At 40.5% G+C, this 25,286-nt stretch overlaps 1 protein-coding gene across 2 annotated transcripts; it reads right to left on the minus strand.

Annotated features, from left to right (window-relative positions):
* On the minus strand, positions 1 to 25,286 carry CD99 (CD99 molecule (Xg blood group)). 2 transcript variants are annotated; one of them, XM_052664726.1, is made up of 10 exons: positions 25,147 to 25,286; positions 8,483 to 8,515; positions 7,948 to 7,980; positions 7,666 to 7,704; positions 6,661 to 6,702; positions 5,141 to 5,221; positions 3,738 to 3,779; positions 3,120 to 3,230; positions 2,392 to 2,445; positions 1 to 1,839 (listed from the first exon to the last, which is right to left on the minus strand). In XM_052664726.1, the coding sequence occupies exons 1-10, from the start codon at positions 25,202 to 25,204 to the stop codon at positions 1,814 to 1,816; spliced, it is 519 nt and encodes a 172-aa protein (XP_052520686.1). In that variant the 5' UTR covers positions 25,205 to 25,286; the 3' UTR covers positions 1 to 1,813. The 2 variants fall into 2 exon arrangements, with proteins under 2 accessions (XP_052520686.1, XP_052520685.1); XM_052664725.1 differs by having other exon boundaries at positions 2,392 to 2,448.

The following is a 25,286-nucleotide window of genomic DNA, read 5'->3' on the forward strand; positions in this document are numbered from 1 at the left end:
TAATTTTTTAAAATTATTATTTATTTTAAGAAAAATCACAATGATGACAAGAGGGTTTAGCAAGTATTTTTTATGGCTTGCAAAAGCTGAAAAAGATTTCAAGAGTCTAGTTACCAAAAGCAAGTTTGAACTTCCCCTTCACTCTGTTCTTAATAGACATCAATTTATTTCTGTTTCTTCTACACTTGGCACTGATATGTTTCTTCATGCAGATAAGCTGTACATTTAATTTCTTTTATTTACGTAGATCAGATGTTTACATATAAACTGCTCTTCCACCCTTGAAAATACTTAGAAGTTTTAGCACTCTTCTGTTAAAAGCACAAGTGGGGCAAAAAGAAGTTTACAAATTAATTCCATCATGACAAAATACTAAAATCTGTGTAAAGCTTTGTTGCAGGCTACGAAATAAGTACAATAAATTCTTAAATGAATTATCATTGGCATACATTCATATTTGAATGCGTAGATGTACATGTTTAATATCCAAATTCATAACGACTTCTAAAATATTCCACGAAATACCATCTTCCTGTAGAACTCTGTCAGGTGGCTGAGGCACATTAGTAAGACAAATATTGTAAAACTGCACAAAAACTAGAACCACTTAAAATGAAAGCCAACAGAACTGTTGGGCTATTCCTTCCAGCCTGAACTGCTTATTATTCCAGGCTTAGTCCTTTAACTGTTATGAAATGCAGAGTTTCCTATGCTTCCATGGATCTTTGAAAACTCCTGGTAGCTTCCAAAAGCCACAGCAAATCCCACAAGTGCTTTCAGCTCAGAATGCAATCATTGCCTTTCATCGCAATTGCAATCCTTCACAAATCCAAAAGCATTCTTCACACGTATGTTTAGTGGATGCTTGTGGAGTGAGGCAGGGTTGCTCTGGTCAGTCTTGTTAGTCTGTATTTGTTAACTGCAGTACAGTTTCCATCTTGTAAGGGCGTATTATGATCCTTCTGAATTCAAAGTAACACATTACTTTCTCTCCCGTTTTTGGTTCTGTGAGCCTGGTGACATTAATTCCCACTCTCCAGTGCTTCATTAACAATTCAGATTATCAGTCTTACAAAATACAGTCATGGTTCTGGTTTGTAAATCGGACTTTCCCACATCTGACCAGCTTAGTAGCTGCTATGCAAGAATAGCCTGAGAGGATCAAGGGTCTGTGTGCACTAGTTTGGTTGTTCAGAATCTGTACCAGACAGATATAATGAAAAATAATACAAAAACATCTGAATTTTTTATCTTTTGGTGGCTGACCAAGGCAGCTACACAGATTGTATCAGCAGCACCCACATCAAGATCCATTATCACAAACACAGTGAGCTATTTCATTTGCTTTACTTCCAGGTGCCTGCATCATATCCCAAGTTATTTGGTTGGTACATTCACTCCATAGAGGATATATAAAAAAAAAAAAAAAGTCTGAACTGCCTAAAAGCAATGGCATAACAAAACATAAACTTCTTATTTTTTTTTTAAGAGGTAAGAAAAAGTTAAACATACTGAATGCACTTGAGGCACACCCATTTGTTATAGGAGTAAAGGTAAGAACATCTCCTGTCATTAAGGCCATGTATTGGTGTGCAACACTGCTTCATAGGACTAACCATATAGAAGTACTCAGGTTTAAGTCACACTCTCAGAAATGTTTCAAACACCATGGACTGTTTTCTCACACAATTTCAGTCTCTACTGTTTACATTGTAGTTTTTTGTTTCTTTCTTTTTTTTTTTTTCTTCTTTTTTTTTCCCCCCAGGCAAAATGCAGGCTCTCTATCCAGTTTCAACCGTCACCATCATTTCTCTTAGTTCTCCAGAAGTGTGCGCTGAACTAAAAAGTGAGAAACAACTTAAGATTAGTACACTAAGCTAACATATGTTCTAATATATATATTGTTAAGTAACAGCATATTTGGACAACAAGTATTTTCAGTAGACATTTGAAACAGTGGGAAAAACTCAGGTAAGCAGAGGCTTGATGCCATGAAGCCAGTATCCTGCCTAACAAGGGATACTGCATTCCAGATTTTTACTCAAGTAACCACATCCTAGTAGATCCATACAGGTCTCTACACTAGTGGTTTGTATAACCCAACATGCAGTTACAGATTGCAGTTCTGCCAATGCAGAAATGAGATGGAGTGCAGCTGCATATCTGATGGAAATAATCTTAGCCTCTGTTGCCTACATTCTTAGAAGTCCAAGTCTAAAAACTAGGGAAGGAGGGCCCCATGATCAGGATTGAAATCTTGACCTAGCGCTAAGTTAGTTGTACCATTAGTTACAAACAAGAGATTTTCTTCACAATGTTAGATGATGATAAAGTGTATTTAAATAGGATCCCCACAAAAAACCTGCATTTCCATCTAGAATCTCCTCTTACCAGGTGGCTCAGATTGCGCTCCTCTATGGCTGTCCATATTCACATTCTCTTCATCTGCTGAGAAATAAACAGATGCTTAGCACTGAACTTTCCCAAATTTGAAAATACCAGTGCCTGTTTGGACTGATGTATTATTACCTGCCTTCACCAATGCTACATTGTACTAGAAAGATCAGATAGACTAGAAAGACAGAAACAAAGCTTCTGTCCCATCTATCACCTAAAGTGCTCTCCAAGTTCTCTGATCCAAGTGCCAAACCATTCAGGTGAAAAGGAACAGACCACCACAGAACAAAGATCATGTGGGGAAAAATGCCCTTGTAGATGTCAAAAACCTTATACAGAGGTAAGCATTTTGTGAAGACACATACGCAAGATTTATGAAGTCAGAAATGATTGTGTATTTTCCAGCAAGAAGATGGTCTTAATCCCCAGCCTTCTCTGTTTTCTTAAAATATTTTTTTCTTGTAGTCTCTCCTGCTCACTCTTTAGCACGAGGTAATTTCAAGAAAACAGAAACTTGAGCTGTTTGCTTCTGAAATTCTAAGTTTTGGGCACAGCTTTCTGGAGGATCCCTGTCTTGGATAGAAGAGGTTACTTCTAGTCGATATGAATCCATTGAGTTGTTAAAACTACTTGATGCCTAAAGTAAAAATTCTATCTGCCATATAAAATACAAAAAAAGCAACGCTATAAGAGGTGAAAACAAAGTAATTTAGAATTCTTACCGCTTTGTTTGAAACAGAGTTTCTTCTTCTGGTAAGCAATGAAACTAGATACTGCTCCAATCGCAGTAGCAGCCACAGCACTTACAATCCCAGCTATTGCTCCCTGAGAAGCTGAAAAAAAAGGTTTTATAGACATTATTTTAGTATTGAAAGCGATGTCAAACTTGTATTATCTAAGCTTATGAACACTTGTAAAACACAATAAACATGAAATTATAACATGAAACTGTATTAAGCAACTTTTTATATCTTTGTGAGTAATTAAATCTTTTAATTTAATAGCCATTAATTTCTCAGTAGTGTCTATCATTAAAACACTTGAGTACGTGTGATTTAAGTTCTGCTACTTTAAAAAAGCTCCCCTTTCATGACCAAACCTAAGTTATATGAATACAGTCTCTGCACCAGCATCTCTGAGACCTTACCACTTTGAATCATTTCCAAAAGAGATCTTAAAGATTTATAAAAGAGCTTGAAGGTAAGAGTTCTAGATTCTACATTTTGAAGCTAAACCCTCTGACACCAATAAGCATTCCAGTGGAATATTAGCAACAAAAGAAAAGCCAGAAAACAAGTTTCAGGCATGCAGACACCATGTACAGAAACTCTTGCACTTACCCTCACCATCTCCACCCTTGTTTGAAATTGAGTCCCTTTCTCCTAAAAGAATGAACGGAAGGTTTAGTTTTTATACGTCCTAAGAATAGTGGTATTACAAATTTTCTTGGCAGTTAGTCAAGGAAAATGACAAGCCATTTGCTGATGAAGGAATTCTTATACATCTATATAGCATAGATAATTACATCCATGTAATATTAAGCTTTCTGGTATTCCAAATTTCTTTTTTCAAAGCACAAGTCACTGTAATGTTAACTCCAGGCTTTGGCACTCAGTGCTTCTACAAAAATGAGCACAGCACATCTGTGAAGGCCAATTTAATTAACTTGCCCTCCACCATAGGAGAATACTCAGTGGAGAGGAACATCACATAATTCTAGGTTAGCCTTAAAATATATTACCATTCCTCAAATCTCAGCCTCATTTACTAAATAGCTTTGCTACTCTCTTAGCAAAAAAGATTAAAGTTCCATAAACACTCCCCTGATCTGTCATTATAAAAGTTATAAAACTTGGGCACTCTGAAACAGAAACTCACGCTGATAAAAACACTGCACGTGTCTCAACAGATGCTATTTATACCTGTCAATTTTTAAGTTACCGCTCCAAAAGAATCTTGGAAGGTGAAAACTTCCCCAAAACCACCCTCAGTACCCACTAAGATGGGTCAGAAACCTGGTACATGTCAGATCCACATCAAGTTATTCAAACTAACACTGACCAGCAAGTAATGAGATGGCAGTAATGCACACAGGACTGACTACCACACACTAACGATGATCAATATTGCGACTTGCTCCCCATGACCATCTCCATACTCAGATGCACCATTACAATTAGGCTCAGAAAACTATTTACAGCAATATTTGTAAGCTATAAAATGGTTACATATCATTCAGTGTAGATATACCCTGCATTATTTGGAAGTCTAAGGATCAATTCATTCTGTGGAACAGGTGAAATCTGAGAATACATCTCAAAGACCTTCTTGTAGCCCAATCTTGGGCTTCTTAACCACAAGAACTAAAATAAATTGAGAGTATTTCACAGAATATCTTAAAACAAACAAACAAACAAAACAATCAAATACCTGGATGCCTTTAAAAACCATATTCATGATGAATTCTGAAACAAATGCCACATTCACATCTCAGTTTTAAAATCTATCGAACTAAGCATAACAGTAAAATCCCCTGACAGTTGTTTTCACCTCTTAATTATCTGGGTTTTTTTTGCCAAATGCAGAACACATTGGCTTTGAACTAAAAGATATTCTGTCATGTTTTCAGATACCAGAACCAAAGTTTTTAAAAATTAGACCATGTTAACCAGCTTGCAAATAAGCTTTTATCAAAAGTTCAGGTAGCCTTGGGATCAATAGGAAGCAGAAACTACTAACTTACCATTGCCACCACTGCTGCCACCACCTCCACCTCCTTCTCTTGGTAAATCACCATCAAATAGATCTGAATCATCAAAGCTGCCTATAAAAAGTTAAATATTATTATCTTATGTGTTCCAAGTGAAGTGTCTTTTCACTGAAAGGCACATAATGACATGCAAATATTCAGTAGTTCATTCAATTAGAATCTGTGGGGGTTCTAGGCTCAGGGTCATGGTTACAACATGTTCACATTCCAAAAGCCCTTCCAACCTCAGCTTAGCATCAGCTGAGCACTATACATTATATATATATATACATATAGATATAGACATTGAACAAATGAGAGAGGCCACAGTCCAAGATCAGGTGTTACTCCAAACATTACTTGCTAAACAAGCAAGAACCTCTGTAGGCTACTTAACTGGAATGATCCAAGCCTCACTATTCTGTTAAAGCAGAAAAAGGACAGAAAACGAACATTTATGTTCAAAGTTGCAGCTGTGAGTGCTTTTTCAGAGTTCAGTTTCTATGTCATAACTGATCCTTTGAAACTGTACAATGAGCTAGAGGGAAGAAAAAAAAAAAAAAGCAAAAAAACCCGGAGTTCACCATGCCAGTCCTGTGGCTACTGTATTAGCTTGATAATGGGAAGAACCAATCCTTTTCCACTTCCAACAGACCCCACCTGATAGAGCCTGAAATTCTACAAGTTCTACTCCTTCCCTCTGCTGCCAAATGAATCTTTACTTTATGAAAAGCAAAGTTGTTTGAAACAGCAAAGCTAAAGCCATCAGATCAGAGGAGGTTTTATTTGGGTAGCAAAAGAACTGTACTGAGGCACACGTGACCTGCATTCAAACATACATTGTCTACAAGGCAGGAAAAGGAGCATGAACCAGGGTACACATTGCAAGTAAGAACTCTTCATCATCACATGCCTCAATTAAGGCAGCAGGATAGCTGCATCCACCTTCATCTGTTTTATTTGGAGCTGGGCAAAGACAGAGAAGATCTCTAAAGCACTATAGGAAGAGTGTGTATTGCCGATCTTTGTAACACACACACACACAAAAAAAACTGTATTGCTTTAGTTAGGGCTTTAACAAAATCCTAAAAAAATAAAAATATATATTTTAAAAACAACTTTTTGAGCATACCTTTAATTTAGATACTTTAAGAATATAGATCAAATGTAGTTCCTCCTTGCTTTTTTAAGTCTAGCACGGATTCAGTTTGTAAAGAGAGAGTCAATCCAATATATATGTGCACTAGTATATGCACCTAACAAAAACATTGTCTCGAACACTCACACTCTGTCCCCTTCTTTAAAGTTGGAAGGAAAGTGACTCAACAAGTTTGTTATGGAATTCCAAGACTGCTACAAAGCTTATTTGCAAGGCAATTTTCCCCAAGTTCTCAGTGTCATCCAAACCAAAATCTGACATGCTGTGCATCTAATTAGAAAGGAATAATTATTAGAAGTTTAACTGGGACAGTAAAGACACATTATAATTTGAGTGCTTGTGCTAGAAACCTTACCAGATTCTCTAGGCTTTACAGGTGTAGCTGGCCTGGGGTTATCTGCACAAAAAAAGATACACAGAGGAAAAACGAAGAGAGGTTAAAAGATCAAAAGCAGTCTTATAACTCAACATATATTATTATATATAGTATCAATCATCCCCATATTATGGTTTGTTTTTTTTTTTTTAACATTAGCTAGCACTGTACTTTGAGTTAATGCAATTAATAGTGTTTGTTACATTTGTCTGTATGTCAGACCTTTTTATACCTGAACATACACAGCAAAGTTTACTAAGTCTTATGCAGCATTTCAATTTTTAAATCTGATTTCGAAGCACCAAATTTCAGGGTTTTTTTTTCTACTAGATACAAATTATTTTGCTGTTTTCTCTTTTAAAAGTACCAGATCAATCTCTTCCTAGCTCTAGGACAAGTCAGATCAGGTGTCCACAGGCTCTGTGCATACTCAATATAAAGAGGCTGGCCCATTGAGAGCACAGTTCTAAGACCCCAACTTAGGCTTCCGATCCTACAGAGGATCCTCTCTCTTCATTTACCTTAACCATCTGATCCACTCACCCAATTGTTTCCCAACTAGCCACCTCCATTTTCAAAATATCAACATTTGGAAACAGACTGCTTTAACAGACAGAAAACTTCAGTGCTAAATCAATCAGAGCAGCAAAAGTCTTCTAGAGGTGTGCACGTGGTGTTAGCTCAGCTGGCTGTACCGCAACAGGTCTAATGACAGTGCCCAAAGAGCTACCAGGCATTATCTGCCTAACTAGATGTTTCTTCTACCAGGTGTATGAAGGAAAACTGACTCAACAGGTTTGTTACAGAATTTCAAGAATGTTTCAAAGCTTATTTGCAAGGCAATTTTTCCTCGCTTCTCCAAAGCGTTTATCCAAACCAACAGCTCACATGAATCGCAGCCAATTAAAAATGAATAATTATTAGAAGTTTAAATGGGACAGTAAAAACACATCATGATTCAAGAATCTGTGCTAGAAGCCTTACCAGAGTCTTTAGGCTTTGCAGGTAGATCTGGCTTGGAACCTATAGACAAAGAGTGTTTGAATGGATTACTTCATATTTAAATGCTACTTCCTGTAAGTAATTATTTATGGACTTAGTGCCACCTAGTGAACACACAGCAATGAAACAAGTAGGACTTGGCTAAGAAATGTGAGGCCTGTTACTTTAAACAACTCAGTGCCCCTATTACATTTAGATAAAATAGGATGGATAAACACTGCACCAAATACCTCTGAGCAGTATCCAGAAAATCATGATACTTACTAGGCCCAAAAGCATCTTCTAAGTTGAAGTCATCTATGAAGAAAGAAGGGACATTTTAAGCGTGGTGTGAAAACTGAATTAATTTTAAACTACTTTTACACAAAATACACCTAGCAATGTTCTCACCAAGAATATAATGACATGTCCATTCAACAGAAGTCCACAGAAGTGCATCACAGAGCTACAAGGCATTATCTGCCAAACAACATGCTGCTTTTGGAGATCATGGGACATCCCATGAGCCAGCTCAATGTAAGCACGCTCAAGATGAGCGAGCTCAGAACATGCAGACTGAAAACCAACAGAAGGAATTCTCACAGGACCTCGAAGATTGTGAAATCATGAAGCAACTTTGTAAAGGCAAGAAACAAAAGACTCCAAAATGCAGAAATTCTTTTGCCATTGGGGAATTACTTTGTTTTTTATAGAAATATCACAGCTCCATGGGCCACTAAACTGAAAAATGCAAGGTCTCAAACTGGTATGTACAATTACACTTGACAGTAAAAGGCATTACAGGGAAATCAGAACTCACCAAAATCTGATGATGGTGGCTTCACTGTAGCTCCTGTCAAGGGAAAGAGGAACAAACAAACAAAGAAGTTGAAATACAATTTCCTACACTGTTCTAAGATACACAAAAGACGAATTTAAGCCCATTATCTATACTGCAGAAAGGACAAGATGAATTCTACACAGCAAGAAGTTTTCCTCTCAAGATCAGCCCCAAGGACTGCTATTTACCCAGTCACCCACAACACACTACCTCAATACATTCACGATACAAAGTGGCTTCCCAGCACACATAAAGTAGTGTGATCTGGGCAGGAGGTTCTGATCTCTGCTGTCTAGTGACAGTGATAGAACCTGAAGGAATGCCTAGGAGCTTTATCAGGGAAGGGTCAAGCTGTTTATCAGGAGAAGGTTCATCACCAGGCATAGAAGTGGCTCCCCAGGGAAGTGATCACTGTACTGAGCTGCTGCAGTTCAATTAGTATCTGGACAATGCTCTCAGCCATCTGGTCTGATATTTCGGTGATCACACGTGGAGCCAGGAGTTGGACTCAGTGATCCTTGGGCGTCAGTTACAACTTGGGATATTCTATGGACTTGTGCAAGACCACTGCCAATGCATCCATATCTCTAAGTTGAAAGATATGAAGTCTAGACTTGGATAAATAATTGGTGGGATGGTCATAACCAGGGGGTTGTTGTTAATGGCTCTATGTCAAGGTGGATCTGGTTAAAGTTGTATCATCCCACAGGGGCCTGTCTTTGGACCAGTAGTCTTTAATATCTTTATCAATGAAATAGATGATGGACCAAGCACACTCAGTAAGTTAGCAGGTGACACTAATCTGAGTGGCTCAATTAACACCATAGAAGGGAAGGACACCATTCAGAGAGATCTGCACAGGCTCAAAAAGTTGGCCTACAAGAACAGAATGAGGTTCAACAAGGCCGAGTGTAGGGTGTTATGCACAGATCTGTGTACAGACCAGGAGAACAACTCACTAACAGCAGCACTGTGGAGAAGGACTTGAGGATCCTAAGGGACGAGAAGCTGGACATGAACCAGAAGTGTACATTTAATTCTAGTCATAGCTAATTTAATTCAGAAGATATATACATAAAGCACTGGTGTGCTTGGCTTTTCTTCTAAGAACACAGCTACAGAAAAGGAAACATAAATGGCTACTGCAAAATCTGCAGAAGGGAACGAAACCAAAAAATATCATACCATAAAACTGAATGTTTCTTCTGCTTATGGGACAGACCAAGTTAAGACAAAGATAAACCATGAGTTTAGTACCAGGACTGAGGGATGCTCATGTATTTGGTGACATCATTCATTCCAAATGACATCAAAACTGAAACTTCTTTTCTTTCTCAAATAATTGCACTATTAATACCATTTGCTTTCCACAGAATAAGTATGACTAAGATACATTTCTGTGTTTGTTTGTTTGCTTTTAAAAAGGAAAAAAGGAATGACAACTGGAATAAAGATTTCAAAGGCAAACTAGAGTTCCCTTCATTCAATTTGAACAACTGAACTATTTCAAGAAGTATAATCAGTGATTGCCTTACTCTAACAATCAAACAGAGTATCACCCTGCTCACAATTAAGCAGGGAGGTAGCCCTGCCTGGGAATTTACTTGCTCCTTCATAGAAACTGACAGAGGTAACTCATGGCTTTGTTGTGGTACAAGAGCAAAGTGAATTTAGAAACCCCTAGATAAGGTTGTTAGGCAAAGATCATGGACAGGAGACAAAAAAGTTTTTTTAGCTGGATTTCATCACTCCAGATGGAGACCATAAGCTCTTTCTGATTCACAGATTGCAATATATTTACAAGTCACTATCTTAGATGTACATCATCTTGCAGTACAATCTCAAAAACCTCAGTAAAATGAGCAGACCCAAACTGCTAGACCAAAATCTCAGTCACCTCTGGAGTCACCCCTTCATTTAAACTCCAGCAAGAAATCTCCATATTAACAAACACAAATGGACAAAACACACAGGATAAAAGAAATTTTAAGAAGCAATTACATTGTTCTTACTCAAATTTGAATTCTAGCTTATTTTTCTCCTGAAGTATCTATATGTTTCCAGTTCCAGTCCTTCAAGGAGGAATGCCTGAACAAACATACACATTCATCTTTATACTTTCATGCTGTGGAAGTTTCAGCTGGAGCGGAAAAGGAACTGTTTGTCTCACTGTGACCACCTTAAAACTCAGTCTGAGGATTGCAAATGGTCTTAGTCACAGCAGTTTCTCTCTAGAAGAAACCATATGAAAGAGTGTGCACACAATGACATCACTATTTTAAGAGACTGTTTTTTGCACATGATGTTCACAAAGAAATAATTTAGAGTGATACTGCTAACTGCCAATCTGACATAAGACATGTTTTGAGACAGCAATTAAGAAACTTGAGGGTTAATAAAGAAGAACTCATTCAACACTGGCTGGAATCATTCAGTATTCAGTAACCACGGTTCTACTTCCCAAGCATCCAGCAAAATTTCAGGCTCTTCAAAAACATAATTTATCCCAATAATGATAGCAAAATCATCATCATCTTCCTTACCAAGCTCATTACAATAATCTGTATACAAAAGTGCTTGTGGTCTCATTTCCCCATTGCTTGTGACAGACCTTCACATCTCTTAAATCACTTGCTTTTAAGACTATACCCACTCAGCTTTTAGTATAGGTAGGAACAACTAAAGTAACAGTTCAAATAGTCAGCTTGAAAAGGGAGAATTTCCGTACCAGGAAGAAGCCATGAGATAATGCAGATAAAGATACAGCATTAGATTAAAGGTAGTTGCAGGATCCAAGAGCAAACAAAATCAGCATGAATGCGCTGTGCTCCTTAAAGGTTTAAGCAGCACCCAGAGCAACTGAGCTTATGAGCATTTTCTTAGCCTAAAAAAAGATTACTGCAAATAAAGCTGATTAGCTCCATACAGCAGGTATTTCTAACTCCTGGGGCCATGAGCAGATTCCAGAACATCTCAGAAGAATTCACACCATTTTCCTTCCATATCCACGATACAAATTCTCATCAGTCAGTCCCTTCATCAGGCCATCCCCAGTAACTGGTAGAGTTTGTGTCAGATGGACTGATAAACAGCACTTAAAATGAAAAGTGAAATACTTTACCTTTGCACAAGACAAAGTACTCAGAGCAACACAAGCGTTTGGAAAGCTGATGAGCCAGAAAGTATTCAAGACAGCCAAGCAGCTACATAAACAGGGGTCATTCACAAAAACTCATTAGTGCTCCCAGATATTTACTGTTAGAGTATTATTTACATCTATGCAGTACTGCAGAAGCCAGCAGCTCTGAGTCAAAGAAGTTCCTCCATGAGTCACGTGCATGGCAACACACCAAGAAAAGCAAGCTGCTATGAATCATGGCAAATTTTCTTACTTGAGCAACAGACAGATGGAATGTTGTTTTTCTAAAAACAGTGGTGTTCTCCTTCCCCAGTCCTGGAAGGCAGAAGCTCCCCCCCTCTCCCAGGGCCCTGTTCACACCCCAGTGCAGAGCCTGTACACTATGGCTGGCACAGACTTGGGTGGCAGCAGGGAGCTTGTTCCTGTCCTACCTCTGAGTGCTGCCTGCTGCTCCTTCAGTGGCCTGGATTCAGCCTCTACCCTTCTCCCTAGCCACTCCTCTTCATGGAATCTGCAGAAATGTTCATATTAGTGAGGCCTCTAATTTCTCATGTGGTTTGACAGTATGTCTGATGAGGGGAAGGCTGGTAGCCGCAAGTGCATAAACGTGGGAAACCAATCTAAACACATCCTCCCCAGCTTCCACTGGGTAGCTGGTTTTTACTCTCCTATGTCTCACATTCTCCTCAGGGGACTTAAAAGAAGTAGAAATATTCAACACCTAATCGTAAGAGAAGCTGAAGAAAGTACAGGAAGACCAACACAGGGAACCTTGTTTATGAAACAGTTCAAATAAGAGCAAAGTCATTACCACTCTTAGAATTGCTTCTTAAGCTTGTTTCCAATTCAGGTTTTGCCCCACTGGCATTAGTTACCTACCATAATTCACATTCTGACACTTACTTTCCAACATGCCATAAATGAGCAAAACCGAGATAAGCAACTGGATCACAAAACTAACAAACAAAAACCTGCGAGAAAAAATGACATTATTCTCCAAATATAATTACAAGAACTGCCTTCCAGGATTTGAGATGGAGAGCCTGGAACATGAAGACCACTTGCTGTGGGCAGAGGAATGAACATACGCCCGCACCATTGCTCTCAGCCAGGGCAGAGGTTCTCAGCAACGTCCCTCTGTAACAGCAACACAACTGGGACGTTTACTCCCATTGCCAGGCAGCAGTTTATAATTAGTTCTGCATGAAGTCTAGTGGAATTAAATCCCACGTGGTTGGCTTTCAAACCCAGTTCCTCCTATAAGGATCCCCTGTTAACACTGCTTTTCATGTTTAGTTTCTACCAGACGCACAGAGCGACAGAAAACAAAACAGCTTTGCATAAAGTTGTGTTCTGAACAATAAAGCCCCCTCCTATCTAAAATAAATACAGTCCAAACACAGATAACAACTGTAAAATAGACAAAAAAAGGAAAGACAATTTTCTGCATTTAGGGAGTGTCTTCTTTCTGCACATCTGGAGTTTTCAACAACGTATCTGCCTGGAATGAAGTCAGCTAGGGCTCTGCTGCAAACAGATGTGTAAGACTAATAAATACCATGTTTAATTTTTGAACAGCCATCCAAAAGCTGTTTCCCTGAGAAAGTTACTTTATTTGCACCAACCTGGAAAATACGATATTTAAAAAGTTGGACAGTAACACAGTGTAATTTTTTTTTCCTGATCTGGCTGCTGGGAAATAGATTCTTAGACTAATCTGCGCTGTATTAAATTTTTGAGTAATTTCTTCCCCCCTTAAAGGACAATTTAATACTTTAGGTTAAGACAAAGTGAAAGCCTACAAAACCACATTTAGATTTAACAGTATTTGCTTAAACAACTGTAATCATCTGAGTTACTTCAACAGAACGTGATAAAACAAGCCTTTCACTGGGGAAGAAAACCCTTCATCTCAAAGCACAGTTTGGGGAATTTTCTCTATGTAAAAGCTTCTTGTGCACTGTACTACTTTTGTTGCCCCTTTGAGCAGTAGGAAGCAATGAAAATACAATGGTGCTCTGAACATCAGCTGTAAGCAGAGTTTCCCAGGAAGGATTTGATGTAGGAATAAACGTACAGAATGAATAGCTGTAAATCAGCAGAAATTATGCAGAAGAACTGGGCACACCACAAAGCTAGAGAATTAACACAATGACAACAGTGCTGCCAAATGCTGAGCAGCTTATCCAGAAAAGGAGTGAAAGAGAACTGCACAACGGTTACACGATGTCTGAGGACGCCTGTGAGTCCATTCCGTTGAGCAGTAAAGACAAAAGCAAATATTCAGCATCTTAGCGACTATCCCCAGAGGCACCCTCCAGGCTCAGCCATCTTGCGGTTCTGTGATGTGGGTCAGCTGTAGTTACTTGACTGAATTGTTCTACAAACCTCCGACAAGAAAAATAAACCACTCAGTTGCCTTGCAATTCTTTTTACCGATGAGAATTGAAATGTATTGTTCCATTGCACAAAGTTAGTAAGCAGAGACCTAAACAACACTAATAAGGACTGGTGGAAGAACGTTTGGGCATGACAAAAACAAAGCACTTTTCATATAGAAATTACAAGGTAAGATTAGGGATACTGGGACAGAGAAAAACCTTACTGCAGAAAGCCTTATTTTCTTGAATCAAAAAGGGTGGGAAAACATTGAAAAAGTGTGGTGCTTTAATAAGGTGAATTCAGAATGCAACTAATAAAAATATATTAGAGATGTTCATTTTACTTTTGTTCATTTCTTACCTGTGGTTCCAGGACAGCCTGATGACACTTCAAGATGGCAAACATCACGTACTATGCTTATTGCTATTTCATCTAATACTTGACCTCAAACAGGCACATAAAAAGAATACTAGAAGCAGTGAGTACTTTTATAAAAATCAAATACTAAGTTTCCTCCCATGTAACTTCAGAGACTAAGGCAAAATGTGACCGGCAGACAGAAGCTGCAGGCATCTGATCAAATACTGCAGAGCCTTACATTATTTACAACCTACATGTTGGTACTTGTACCTGCAAGTGATAGGCATAGTGACAATTTCTTCTAATAACTGCTCTTCAGTTCTTGGTACTCTCTCTCATAACAGTCTAGACCACAGAAGCATTGCTAATAGCAAGAAGCTTGATCTTGTACCCAAGTTTAGAACTTTTGTAGCCATTCAGCAGCTTGCACTTTGTGCATCTGCAGTATGTACCAAAGATAAGCTGTAACAAAATCTAATTTCTGAAGAGATAAGTTAGTACAAGTTTAGAGCAGGATGAGCCAAACATCGTGGTTCTGTGAGCTATATTATAATGCCTCAAGCTAAAAAAATCAGAGTTAATAGGCAATGCCAGTCCTACAAATTTGCTTCCTCCCAAAGCAGCAAGCTGATCCTTATCCCTAGGGCCACTGCAGCCTTGCTTCAACACAGCATCTAGAGAATCCAGCCCTGTCCCACCAGCCCTGAGATGGGCAGGGAGCACCTCACTGTCCCTCCTCCTAGGTCGTAGATGATGCCACAGTCACCATCACAGGGAGGCCCGGGGATGTGTCTACGGTTCTTCTGCTCTCCATCACTGCCTCTTTTGAAACCCACACCACAGTGGGACTGGCAGCTCAGAATCAGTCTTGGAAAGCCCTACACTCAAATCTCACCAAAACCAAGCAAAACAGTCATGGGGCAGCCACTTCTGCTTTGGCCACTTTTGGAATTCTGTCTTGGCTTAGCAGCATCCATAGTAGTCTTTTTCTAAGCCAAAGAAACCAAAACCCTCATAATACATTTTGCTCACATTCTACAGCTTCAAAGTTTATGTGCTCAACTGACAGGTCTTCAAGCTTTCACCAAGCCTTGCAGCTCCTACTCACATAGCCTACATTTCCATAACCAGCGGCATTCCTACACAAGGCTCACATTTATTCTCCAAAGGTCAAAGTCAGCATGCCAGCACCTCATCCTCTTCTGAAGCTAAGGGATCATCTTACTTCTTGAGGATTTCTGCACCTAAAGCTTCAACAGCTTTTGTCAGGAACCTCACCATAGTGGACTCAAGTCTCTGAAGCCTTCTCCTCTAAAGCGTGCACTTCAGAACAGAGAGCACATCGCAAGCAGCCAGAACTGTACTTAGAAAGCTGCAGAGCAGCATACATACTGATGGAAATAAGCAGTCACTGGAGCAGATGGTGGGGCTGGGGAGGACACACACACCAGGCTGACACTTGTGTTTGTGAATGTGAAAACCTCACAGAGATAACTGAGTTACAACTATCACCAAAAAATAAGCAAACTGCAACGGAAAAGCCACAGTGGAAGTAAACCAAATGGTCAGTCTCAAATTTCAGAAAACTACTTTCTCCAGGAAAGTTGCTAACTCTTCCAAATTGTGTAATTTAATAAAATTAATGGTTCTCTGGTATCAGCTAGTCCATCAAGTAAATTAGTGCTATTTAATTACTAGAGGTTTATTTATACTTGTACTCGGATCAACATTCAAATTTCTCTTTTCACTGAACTCTTTACGTGGTACTCCTTCCAGTTACGTGCAGAGGATGGGAGAAGCTCGTTCAGGGCACTGTGCAGTCTCTTGAATATGTTTTAGAACAGAGAAAAGGGAAGAATTAAGGAGCCAAGATTTATGGATTGACTGCCAATTAACTAAAAGTTCCATAAGCTCAACAGCTAAAGAGTGAAAAATAATCTTTACTGTGATCAAGGAAAAATAATTTAAATTATAACTTATGGTGAACAAGCCTTCAGAACAGAACTTGGCCTTCCATTCAGAAATTCTTCCTTTAACATAAAATTTGAGATATACACTGACAATGTACACAGACCTAAGACAAGAATACTCTTCCATTTGCAGCACTTCATTAAAACTATGGCTCTGTAAAGCAGGGAAACAGTTTTAGGTCAATTGGCATTTGTAAGCTGACAACTCATTTCACAGCCTGATTCTCTTTTACCTTTCTCACAAGAACTCATACAATTTCAATACAGCTTATACAGTAGCAGCAAAAAAAGACTCTGTAATCTAGTCAGAAACATTAACTGAACAGAGAACTAGTTTGCTTTCACAGACTCTTTTCCATTAGACATGTGTAACTATGACCAAACAGATTTTTCAAGAACTCCACGTCTTAAAAATAGCTCCCACAGCTTTTGCTGAAGGGCTGAAGAGAGAGACACTGCATTTTACAATCTAGTTTTCCTGTGGGGAAGGTAGTGGCAGAGGAAACCAGACCTGGTGCAATTATTTGCAATGACTCAATTCACATTTTAATCCACTTCTATGAGACTGAATCCTTTCTGGCACCAAACAAGCAATTTAAAACAAAAGCAATATAGTTATGCTGAAAGTGTTTCAGGAGCAGCAGGGACACTTTCCTTCCTGTAAATATTTACTTGCAATGAGTTGAGAAAAAGCTGCAATAAATGACAATTAAGTAAGACAGGCCTTCATGATTTGCACTTCTTTGCACAGTACCATCATTGGTATGGAAACATGCAGAACTAACTTCAGCCACAAGACACGTGACGTGATATCAACCTGCTTCTCTGAATGAAGAGGAACGCTGCAGGCTTGCTTTTCTTTTCAAATAACAGTCTCTTGTAAACGAAATTGCTCCTTAAGAAAATATTGCTGAAAGGCAGCCATGCACACAGGTCAATGTGACTAGGTTTCGTTGCCAAGCAGGTAGATAAACTAAACAGACTAGTTTGATCATGTGCCACACTTCTTGCTTGCTAGTTGCCACTGAGCTGAATGCTTTCACAATGAGGTTTTCTTTCAGTTTCCTGTCAAAAAAAAAGATTTTTACTTCCAATCCTTCACTACTATTACTTGAGAAATAAGATAAACCTTTCCTCCTGTACCAAGGCTACATTCCTGGGACACAGTAGGTCTGACATGTTCATGTACACAGTAAAATATGTGAAATGCATTCAGAATAAATCTTGAGCATTTCTAATTCAAGTGCATCTGCTGAAAGCACATCTATTTTGCTATATATATAGACAAAAACATTTATCAAGAATTTTCCATACCCCACCCAAGAAACACTTTCACCATCTCCACTCATGCTTCTATTTCCCCCTCTAACAATAGAGCTACCACTTGCAGGGAGCCATTATGCATGCCAGACTTTAATCTGCCCTGTACACTTGCTCTTTTGTAGAATACCATATGAAAACAGTGGGAGCAGATGGAAGAACTGTCCTTAGGGCAGTAAGAACCATATGCTGAAGGGAGCAGTGGGCACAGGGCTGCCAGCAGAGGAAGCAACAAAGATGAAATGGCAACACCAGAGGGAAAGGAGAACAAAAAATGGGCAGGGAGGACAGATTAGAGTCAGAGAGGTTTGGGTGCAGTAAAGTTGTCAGCTAACTATAGCCACAAGTTTCACAACCACAGTTCTTGCCTGAAGTTTTTAGGGAAAAAAAAAGGTCCATGACTTCACTCGGTTTGCAAAGACCGAGTCTTTTCAAAAGGCCAAGCTGCTGTGAAAAGAGGAGCAGGAAGCAGTGCTGTAAACCAGACGTAGAAGTCAACGGGTAGAAAGAGTTCTGATCTGAAGAAGTTACTGCTATGTATCAGACTTCTTTGCAACATTTTGGAGAGGCAGAGGTGGGGAATGATTGCTGAAATGACTGCTGAATTCAGGATTCAAATCCACGACGCTTGGCCTCCAAGATGCTTTAAGAAACACAGAGGCAGGAAGAGATTTCTGGCACAAAAGGAGAATGCAAACAGGCACGTACAGCTGGAGGCAAGTGAGGAAACAAGACTAAAAGATAGAGAAAAAGGTAACTCTATCACAAAGCTTTCTCCATAGGCTTCCCTGAACCCTTACCCTGAAACTTCTTGCTCCTCCAGTGCTGTCTGCTTTGTCCAATAGTTGCATCAGGTGTCATAAAAATGATCTTTCTGTGCACATTCACTTCACTTAATTTGCTCTCATGGAAGTATCAGTTGAACAGATTTTTCACTTATTCTTTCCTTTAAAATACTGGATTTATTCATAGACAAAAGATGCAAGCAATACTTTCTTTGGTTAAGCAAATATATATATATATATAAAATATATATATATAAAAGAATAATAAACAATTTAAAATGCCATTTTTTATAAAACATTCATAACAAACAAGAGGTCCAACGTGAACACTACAGGACTCAAGCTAAGAGGAAATTAGAGCTGAATTACCATCTGCAGCTAATTAACAGTTGCCTCAGTCAATAGCTTTCCTTTATGAACACAATTAAAGACAGTTTCTTAAAGTTAGTAACTTGTGAACCCTTCACAGATGACTGAAACCTGTACAAAAAAAAAAAAATCACCAGCATAAACAGGATTTGTTATGTAGCCAATGATGTTTTGTGATGAAACCTGACTTAAATTTAATTTTGTTGTTGTTGTTGTTTAAATGCACTTCATTTGCTATTTTTCTCTAGAACGTCTTAGTTCTTGGTGGCATAAGTCCTGTCTGTAACTTTTCTAGATATGGAACAATTCCTATAAAATGTTATCAAGAAATCAGATGTAGGAACTATACTAAGCACTTGGGCTATCACAAAAATTTGTGTTATAACTTTTTGGAATTCTCCAAAGAAAACAGTCTAGAGTCTTGCTCTTCTGGGCTCTCCAGTCACATCAAAGGCAGAGAACAAGCAAGTTTGAAAGAAGTTTGTGTATAGTCTCAGTGCAATAGTTTTGTTTTCAGCACAGGGAAAATGTGCTTTCTTGCAGCAAGCAGGGAAATCTTTTCCAGACCACAGTTTACATTGCAAGTGTATCAACAAAGACTTTTTTTTTTTTTTTTAAAATGGAAAAGCAAACTAAAATTTGCTCTTATCACACCAAGAAGCCTTCTAAATGGTAGCTTTTGGAGTATTGGTCCAAAGTGCAAAAAAGTGACTTGGGGAGGAAGCGCAGGGACCTCCCAAAGCCATAAGATACATAAGTTAAAACACTCTTTCTCCCTATGGGAAATAACAGCAAGGCTTGGGTAGCAGGGGGCTACAGGGTGCCCTATATGGCAGTAAGCCACGACCTGCCCTGTGCTGGTTATGGTACATTGATACAGCGCTGATAGAACTGCAAGTGTCACAGCAAGTCCCAGAAGAGCACCTATGGCCCAGCTTGAGCATATTTAAGAAAGAACAGCAGGGATTTGGAAAGATGCAGGGGGAAAGACTGGCAGGGGAAAATGGTGCTGAGAACGCGCTCTTGGATGGAGCAACTTGATGGCACACTAGGGTGTCCCTGAGGGTCCCCAACCCAAATGACCAACACTAGTCACACACCCCTGAAGGAGTTTTCTCTTTCTTAGTATACAAATTTATGATAAGATGCTTGCAGTAACTAGCAGGAAGATAAACTCAGAAGTTCCCAGAGTTGAGATTGGCTTACCACAGGAACTGTTGGAGAACACTGACAGCATCTAGACCTGGCACAGCGCAGGATGAGGATAACAGTGAGGACTCCAAAGCTCCAAACAGAGCCTGAGTTCCCAGATTGGGAAATGGTGGTGGTGTTTAAAATAGAAGTGCAATGCCCACTCCATATGGTGAAGATTCAAACGAGATTTTAACCAGTGGGAAATGCAGAATCATGGGGGACCCATGGCATGAAAACGTCTGCCAGCCAGAAGGAGAATGCTAAGAAGCGGGCCAGCACTGCGCAGGAACCAGGAACATCAGGAAGGAGATGCAGTGGCCGTGGTACCCCTCATTTGTGGCTCCAGGGCTGGCTGTTTGCTCCCAGCAGGGCTGGGAGATTGAGCAACAAACCACAGCAGCAGCAGAATGGAAAGCAATATAATAGCCACACAGAGAAACAGCTACTTCAACACATGGTGTGGATGTGTGCATCTACATTTCAAACATCAGCAGGTACTGTGTTCCCACCGCAGCAAAGCTAGCAATGAGTTGCTTGAGGTTTTTCCACTCAGAAAGTAAAATGTAGGCAGTATGCTAGAAAAAATAAACACACATACTTGCTGGTACCACGGAATGTAGCCTAGGCTGGAATCAGATACCAGCAGTCATTTGAAAAAACACAGTGGTCCAAAAAGGAGAGAAAGATTGTGGAGTAGAGTGGGTTTATCATATTCCCTGTAATCCCCTGGCATCCAGTGAGGCAAATGATACAATGGCTTGTTTAAAACTGTGCTCCAAGGAAAGAAAACTGCAAAGCTAGGAAGCTGCAGAGCTAGATAAGATAAGGGCAGGATATTATCATAGCAGCCCTGCATAAAAATCACATGTACCAAGTTCATCCATCCACATGACAAAATACCGGCCAGAGTTTGTGACAAACATCTGTTTAGGTTGTGATGATGTTAAAAGTAGAATTTAGAACAAAATGAACGTGCCAACAGTTCTTCAATGCTTGTTTCTCAAAAATGTTCTGGGCACAACCTGGGCAGGGTTTCAGTAGCAGAAGGCTGCAGGGTGCCTTTTGTGGGAGAAGGCCCTGAACTGCTCCTAGATGTAAGGAGCGGCTCCACGAGGCATACAGAGAGACTGCTGAAAGGATGGCAACTGGAGATGTGCTGCGGGCAGGAAGAGCACCACGTAGAGGGGGTATGTCCCTGAAGATCTGCAGCCATGGGCCCCTCTCACCAGGGCAGGGACAGCCTGAGGGACTGTGGGCAACCCACAATAAGGCAGAGGAGCAGAGGCAAACCAGAAAGAAGCTGTGGAAAGAAATCATTAGACATATGGCCTTTCTGCTCTGCCTGTCACCTCATCGAAAGAGCAGGGATGGACTGAGCACAGACATCAAAAAACACGAAATTAGAGTAGGAAGGCAGGGAGGAGAGGTGTTATGCTTAAAGCTGAACCTTAGAAAGAGAAACTGCTGAAGTCTTTGATTGATTCTTTTTTTCAACACTCAAAGCCACGATTCAGTTCATGTTAAGTGACAGCAAGTCAAGACTGCTCTGGTTATGACATTCTCTCAAGGCACTTATTCTATACTCAAAAGTGTAGGCTCCTGTGCCAGAACTTGGAAAAGCAGTTTGACCAAAAGAAAGAGGCCTGCCCCCGTCAAGCTGATATTAACTGATGAAGATTACTATTATTACAGTATTTCACTAACACAGCTGTCACTTGATGAAATACAACTTCACAGCAGTGAGAGGTTCAAGACAGGGTTCTGCTTTAGCTCTTTCTTTTTCAAGTGCAGTGAACTTCATTACACACACACCAGAGTAACATCAGAAGATATTGGAATTGGTCTTGGCTGGATGGCAGCAGGCTGAGTCACATTTAACTCCGGCCAAGTTAAATCACTGTAACTGCAGAAAGACTAAGGATTGTTGCAGTGATGTCATTTTGCTGTAGCAGTGCGGTGGCCATTTCATATAAATAATAAACATTAAAAGCTCTTAGCCATCTCAGATTAGAGGAAACAAACACAGAACAGTATTTTCTGCACTTTCCATGTTCATGCTGCCATGTATGCATGCTAACACTCCTACTAATAATGCTTAACTGAAAGTTTATTTATTCCTTTACTTAGATGTAAAAGGCGCACAGCTGTACAGCCCACAAAGCAGATATCAGTCTTCAGCAGTTCCTACACCATGCCCCTGCTTCAGATGAAAGCTCTATCCACAAGATTACTCACTTAACGCTGTCATCAAACTAACCGTGTTTCCCAATGCTGACTTGCCTCAACAAGAATCTAGAGGACACAATTCCTTCCCTGCACTCATAGCCCTATAATTACAGCAGCCTTAGGAAGAAGGGATCTCTCTGTAACACACCTGAGGCTACTGATTTTGTAACAGAGATATGAAGGCACCCAGCATTTTCCTCACCACCCAGTGTTCACTATCACAACCACTTATGGCAGCAATGGTATTTCAGTCAATAAGCTCTACTCAATTCTTGTGAGTAATCATACTTCAAGCTTATAACCTTTGAGTCTTGAGTCCTCACTGAGCAAACATCTTTTGGTCCCTCAGCAGTACAGAAGGAAAACTGACATCTTCTGCCTGTTTGCAAGATATAGCAATTTTCTACTGTTCATCGTGCAAGGATTTCATTCTCCTGAGCTCTTTCCATAAATTGTACTAAAACCTGTTACCTAATACTTCTCATCAGTGCAGTTTGAGAAGCAGATACCTAAAATTAGATGCCAGGCTCATCCGGTGGTTTTGCAGAGCTAAAAAGGCAGAGTCAACCTCATAACTCACAACCAGCCAAAGCAGGAAGTCTCTTTCCTAATCTGCTCCCCTCCTCCCATCTCGTTTCCACTCTTTAACTCTCAGCCCTGCCACTCCTTTGTGCTGGCTCCAACTCCTCTCAAACCCTGTGCAGAACAGGCTCAAAGCACGGGATTAGCCCTTTGCTGACTCATCAGGCTGAATCATCTCAGTACTGTTCAGATGGGCACTAGATCAAATGCAGATGGAGAGAAATGGGAGGATCCCACTTCTCAGCAGAGGCAAACTGTTAGATTGGCCATATATAATCACAGAATCATTTCAGTTGGAAAGGAACTCTAAAGGCCATCTAGTCCAAACCCCCAGCAATGAATAGGGACACCTACAGGTACATCAGGTTGCTCAGAGACCTATACAGTCTGACCTTGAAAGTTTCCAGGGATGGGGCATCCACACTTCTCTGGGCGACCAGTTCTGATGTCTCACTAGCCTTACTGCAAAAAACTCCTTCCTTATATCCAACCTAAATTTCCCCTCCTTTAGTTTGAAACCACTTCCGTTTGTCTTGTCACAGTAGACCCTGCTAAAGTCTCTCCTTCTTTAATTATAGCTCTCCATTAGATATTGAAAGGCAGCTATCAGGTCACCTCAGAGCGTTTTCTTCTGCAGGCTGAACAGCCCCCAGCTCTCTCAGCCTGCCCTTGTAAGAAGATATAAAGTGATGACATAAAAACTTCTATTCGACCTTCCTCTGCATTCAGCCTCAATGATAGTTAAATTCCAGCTCTGCTGGATTTGCAGAGCTCATGCTTGGAGAAAAAAAGAAAAGAAAAAAAAAAAGCTGTGAAGTTAAAACTGCAAGCTCATCTACACAAGCTGAGAGTTCACCACTGTTCAATAACACACACAAATACTCATGATAGATTGAATATTGTTTTAACCCCGATGCCTTTCATGTGCCTAAAATGCATGACTCAATATAAGTTCTCATTCCCAAGGCCATAGGCTTGTGTGCCTGGGTTCTGGAAGCCAACAGTCCAAGGGAAACTCGTGTCCAAAGCTGCACAAGAGCTGAACTGCTTATAGTGTAAGTTCCTTAACTTGTTATGGTAGTTCTGTGAATTCAGACTATAAACAGCCTACCAACAGTGAAATTCAGATTCTCAAAATGGCACAATCCAGGCTTCACCTTTATTTTGATCTAAGATTGCACCATCAGTGATCTGAAATTCTTCTGAGCGGCTCCACCCTCCCCAAACTAACATTCTTCAGGATTCTTAGGCATTCATAGGCATTTTGTTTCAAGAAAGAGCTCCCAAATTCATTATTACCTAATTATTTGGTTTATATTATCAGCATAGACCAATACTCCGATAAGCTAACCCGAGTTTTAGAAGCAGTCCGTTAAAAATGTAATATCAGTTTCTTCAGCACTCCAAACCGAATCCCCAAAGGTGTTTTTTGCACTACATTTCTAGGCAGTGCATTCAGAAATGCTGTTTCTGAGTGACTCCAAATACTTCTGCACCTTAAGAGCATCGTACAAAAAGATCTTGTAGTCCAAGGCTGTGAGGACTGTTTGCAGAAGAGCAGATTTTCCAAGCAAGTAGTAAGACGGAGTCAGTTAATATACAATTGTACTATTTTTCCACAGTCCAGATTTGCTAATCCAGCAGTTCAGACTGCAGTGTGGCCGTAACAGCAGAACTCAATTCAAACAGGCTTAAAGCCAAATCGCTTCTCGCATCCTGCCGTGCCTACAGCTCTCAGCTAAGGCTGGGGGACGGCATCCTTCCTTCCATCCCACATCCTACCGCAAAGAGATGCAGAGACGTAGGTCTCCAAACAGTTCACAAAGAACTTGGAAAAAAACAAACAAACAAACAAAAAAACAAAACCAAAAATACCCCAAAACACTAAAGCATAACATCGAATAAGCTTATTAACGTGGCCTAAGGAAGATTTCTGATGAGTAAGCCCCCGTTGCCCGAAATCCCCGTAACCCCGCTCGCTTTCCTAAAATGGAAGAGCGCCGCAGCGGGCGGTCGGGCACCGCCCGGCCCGACAGGCAGAGCCCCGTGGTGAGGCAGCGGGCTCCCCGCGCAGCGCTCACGGCAGGACTGCGAGCAGGAGAGCCACGCGGAAAGTTCATGGGCACTTTTCCACTTAGTCGAAACTATAAAAACAAAGAAAAGGAGGCGCCCGCTGTCCCTCCGTCCCGCCGCCTCCCGCTCCGCCGCCCCCCATGCCGCGGCCGCCGGGGGAACCCCTCGCCCCGGGACGCACGGCGGGAGGCGGCCCCCGATTGGGGGGGACCCCGGGCGGCCGCTCCCGTCGCCCCTCCTCACCTCTGACGGGGGCCAAGAGGGCGAGGAGCGCCGCCAGAAGAAGCCCGCTGCGCGGCATGGCTGTTGCCCGCTAAACTCCGCTTTCACCCCCTCTACGGGAACGCCGACAGCCACCCCGCCCGACCGGCTCGAGGGCGGCT

The sequence above is a fragment of the Tympanuchus pallidicinctus genome, unplaced genomic scaffold (assembly GCF_026119805.1).
Source record: "Tympanuchus pallidicinctus isolate F22 unplaced genomic scaffold, pur_lepc_1.0 scaffold6, whole genome shotgun sequence".
Taxonomy (NCBI): domain Eukaryota; kingdom Metazoa; phylum Chordata; class Aves; order Galliformes; family Phasianidae; genus Tympanuchus; species Tympanuchus pallidicinctus.